Raw genomic sequence first — 4,640 nt, forward strand, 5'->3', positions numbered from 1 at the left:
AAGCTGTTGGGAAAACTGAGAACTTTTCGTAAATTCCCTGTTACTTCATTGCAAATAGGTAAAAAGTATCTCTTTAGAAACGAAGGTCATAGCAATTTGTGACCATCCCGTTGATGTACAACTTTTGAAACTTTGGTACACCAACAGATGCCGGCCAAATAAACACTACACTAAAAGGTCTAAACAATTAGCAATTTATTGCACTTCATTTCAATTTTAAATTTAAATGCTTTCTAGCTTCTTGTATAAAAATAAACTGATACAGTGGAAAATGTTGATATTTGTGTCATTCGACGGAGGCAATGATTACTGATGAGTTGAAATTTTAAAACCTGTCTCCTCATTTCGATTCAAATAAAGCGGTCTAAAGGTATAAAACTTGCACGGACATTAATTGCCATAAACGGATTATTTCTGTTGAATATTATCTGAAAAGCCTTAAAAGTGATTCAGATTTTAAATGTCAGATCATATTGTAGCGATCACATCTTACAGGCAAAACGAAATGCAAACAGTTTGTGAGAATTTTTATCATTGGCCAGTCTACTGAAAAAAGGCTGAATATTGGTTTTAAAATACTGATAACCCTATATGATATGTTTTTACGTTTGCTGGTCGACTGTCTATAACTGAAGGAAACTTAAAAGACGCACAAAAAAAAAAACCAGCAAAAGTCATCTTTTCACATCATTCTCGATTGTGATCTGTGGACTGATTTTCTAAAACTGTGACGACTAAATGTTTCGTTGCCTAGAGAGCCAATTTGTTTTTTGTCAGTTTTTTGTCATAAAGTAAGTCATTTAACGCCAGACAGTGAGGGTAATTTAGAAGTTAATGGTAACATTAGGACGATATTGCATTTCAAAGTAAAATAATAAAAATTTAATGAGGTTACAGAAACCTTTTGTTTCATCGGTATTAAGGTGCACATGATGTAGAACATAAAAGCCTTTTGTTCCTGTGTGAATCACCATTATCGCCGTCAAACTAGGTTTAAAATTCCACCCTGTCAGAAAGCTTTGTTTTCAGACTCTTTGAAGTCGCATTCTTCTCAAAACACTCTCGTTGCCAAAGGCTTCTTTTGAAAGTCGTAATTGCTTTTAATTCTTTATTATGTGGTTTCACTGTGGGCGAATTAATATTAAAGCTTTTAACGAAGCAAATCCAGTGTTTACTGTGGCCGGAAAAGTTCTTGATTTAATACTTTAAGGCACACAAAGCACTTAATTAATTTCTTAGGCAGTAAACTACTTTACAGGGACGACGAGAGGTCCAGCTGAATTTTAAATTACTAAATCTTTTAGCAACTGTGTGATACAAAAAACATAATAACCGTGACAAATTTTGCTAAACATTGATGTGTATATACTATAATACAATTTGTATTCTTACTCTGTGAATATATAAAACTTTGCTATATATTTATTCATACAATACAATTTCTTATTTACAATTTATACTTTAACCTTTTCGGGCCTTGTATATATGGTGAAGGGACGAGTTTTGAAACACCCGAACCCCTATAAAATTTGACAAATAAAATTATGAATGATGAATGATATAGGTTCTTATATAGCGCATTTAAAAAGCTCAATGCGCTTCACAATAAGAATTATGGGATGAGACCGGACATAATGTCGCAAATCCGAACGATTACCCGATTTTTCAATCATAACTCAATAAAGAAGTCGGGTAAATAACTATTCATTACGTAGTTATAGGTACTAATAGATGGTACTGAGCTCTATTTACATTTTTTACGACCGCTAACTGCCTGCACAAGCTATCACCGAGATTAACATTCAGTGAAATGAAGGGTGTGTTTCAAATTTCGCTGGTCCAGCTCGAAAAATTTACAATGTGTACAGATTTCCCTGTTAATTTGTGTAAAATTGTTCGTAATGAAAACACTAATTCGTACAGTTGGACAGCTTGTTTTCTCTCACATGTACAACATGTCGCCAAATTGAGCGCTTTGGGCGTTCATGACTTTTTCTTGGAAGTACATTCGGGTCATTTTTTTTTTTCGTTTGTCTGTTTTTTTTTTTTAACTTGAACTTGGACGGTCCATCTTTTGTTTCCTCCACTTTATTCTTCTGTTCTGAAACCAGACTTTAACCTGTGTTTCAGTCAGATTAAGCGAGGCGGCAAGGTAATGTCTCTCGGCCCCGACCATGTACTGCTGTCGATCAAATTCCTTTTCCAATCGCTCGAGTTGTTCTGGCGTGAAAATCGTGCGAATTCTCTTTGGCTTTCCTTGCTTGAAGTTCCAAGCCTTGTTTTCCTCATGATGAACAACTGAAAGGATTGCTTCTCCTTCTGCAATAATAAAATATAATTGTAGCCGCAAATTAGCATGATAAAGATAGTAGGAGAGGGCGATCTATCCGTCTTGTTATTTCTCGTTTGTTTCTAATACAGATCTTATCGCATGTATGGAACTTGTCTTTCAGTCTTTTAAAACACAATAAAGTCTTTAGTAAGAGGGGTTGTCTTGGTTTAAAAAATTGAAAAACTTAATTACTCTAGCTTCACATGATGAGAGCTTTATGTTATTGAATGAGACACAATTTGCAAAAAAGCAATTAAAAGAGGTTTCGCATGGGAAAAACTCGCAAAAGGGATTACCCTTATTTTTTTAACAAAAAGACTTTTCTTATAGTTTAACTTCTTTTTGTATCTTTCTTTACAAAAATGATACAAACATTAAGTGAGATTATAACTGATGAAGCCTTTTAAGCATTGCTAAAGGTCTTTAATTTTTTACAATTTTCAGATGTGAATTAATCCATCAAACGTTTCAAAACAATGGTTTTTCGGAAAATTAAGTCCAAAAAGTAGTTTTCAAAACATGCAACTCGACTCGATCGAACTTAGATTACCCATTCTAACACTTAAAAATCATAAACACGTAATGAAAAGCGAATTCCAATTTAAACCAGCAAAAAAATTGGTGAGATTAAATGTTATTTCTACTGAGGAAAGTACGGAAAAGATGCAATTTTTTCCTGTGCGTTAGATGGAAAGCAGTTACCTACAACATTTTTTTGAAGTGTGCCGGTTTTCCTAACCAGCCCCCCCTCCAAACTCTGCCAAAGAAAGAGACCAAACCTTAAATGAAGTACATTTCTTAGATAAAACAGTTACCATCAACAGAATATATAGAACTATACAGTTTAGGCCCCAAGAATCTGTATTGAAAATGTGAAAAACCTTGTCTCATGCACTCCAGTGGACACCTAAGATATATACTGACACGATCCCTAAGGGTGTGATAACCAACTTATCTCCTAAGGCTCACCTTTTTGTAAAGCATTACAGGTTGTTCGCGCAAAAGCGCTGGCTGTCAAAGGTCGATGATAAGGATGAAATCTCTCCATTGAAACATGCGAAGTGTAGGGAGAAAACTGACTCAAGCTGCCTTCGGATGAGGACTTGGATACAGTCGTTTCTTCAGATCTCGCTGCCTTACTCGTCTGTTCCTCGGATCGTGACAAAATCGACGAAATGGTAAAGGAGGATATTCCACTGGACTGACTACTCGGGCTTGTGGGCGGTCTGTTCACTGATAAACTCGATGCCACAGCGCTACTTCTCAACGCAAGGCAATACGGGGATGAGCACGTAAAATACGGGCAGACGTACGGACTGTTAAACGCCTGCATGGTTAGTCAGTGACGGAACGGGAAATGGGTGAAAAATTTCGAGCAACTTTTTCACCGGTTCACCAATTAGTGCGGAGCGCACAGAGCTTACTACTGTTGTGTCGCAGCTGACTTAGAGTGTGCGTTTGCACGTTAATAGCAGCCTTTTATACACACAGCCGACAAAATTGGCAACTGTTGAGTTGCTAATTTCATAATAGCAGTTGCTAAACGATGGACGGCCCTCAAAAATATGCTGTTTTCTCATTAGGCCATTGGTAAAATTGATTAGAGGGCCCCATACAATACGTAATCGAAAGAACCGACTTATTAGTATCTTCACAATAAACAAACAAATTGTTCACGTATCCTTTTAACTCAAACATTAACCTATAATTTTGCGCGACAAGGGAGTTTGCCTTAATGATTTAAATTGGTCTTATTAGACCGTGATAGGGAATAAATAAAGCCTGCAAATTTAATATAAGTTTTTGAGATGAAGAAATTAAGAACAAAATTTTCCTAAGAACTTTGGGGTTTTTCTGGCTCTTTGCGGGCCACTTTTAGCAGTAGAATCGAGCCTTTTTCTTAAACAAAAGCTTAAGGTTGATAATGATATCTGTTCAAAGCTTTTGCCAGCGAAATGTACTGTCGCCTTCGACATGTGGCGGAGAGGGCAAAATTGGTATTGTTCTTAAGCCTATTGTATCGCCAGAGTTAATTAATACTTTTGTAGCGGGCTAGATTCACTTCCTATTTCAGTGAAGACGAAACACGCCAAGCGCTCTATTTGATATTCATTTCTATTCAACCCAAAACACCTGTTTGGCGAGTTTACATTCATTAAGTCGGTCGCATTCGATACAGCAAGCAATTTGCTCGCAGGAAAGCTTTTTAATTCATCAATTATCTTATCACATTTAATGAGCAAAAGATATTTCGGAGTTTATCCCTTTAAAATTAACTCGACAAGAGAAAATTATCGAGAGTTGCTGT

General features: G+C 36.2%; 1 protein-coding gene across 1 annotated transcript; it reads right to left on the minus strand.

Moving 5' to 3' along the window:
• Positions 1-285: 285 nt before the first annotated feature.
• On the minus strand, positions 286-3,869 carry LOC144641863 (uncharacterized). Its single transcript, XM_078500878.1, has 2 exons — positions 3,302-3,869; positions 286-2,319 (listed from the first exon to the last, which is right to left on the minus strand). The coding sequence occupies exons 1-2, from the start codon at positions 3,663-3,665 to the stop codon at positions 2,048-2,050; spliced, it is 636 nt and encodes a 211-aa protein (XP_078357004.1). The 5' UTR covers positions 3,666-3,869; the 3' UTR covers positions 286-2,047.
• Positions 3,870-4,640: the final 771 nt, after the last annotated feature.

This window comes from Oculina patagonica, chromosome 2 (assembly GCF_052425735.1).
Source record: "Oculina patagonica isolate OP01 chromosome 2, crgOcupat, whole genome shotgun sequence".
Lineage (NCBI taxonomy): Eukaryota > Metazoa > Cnidaria > Anthozoa > Scleractinia > Oculinidae > Oculina > Oculina patagonica.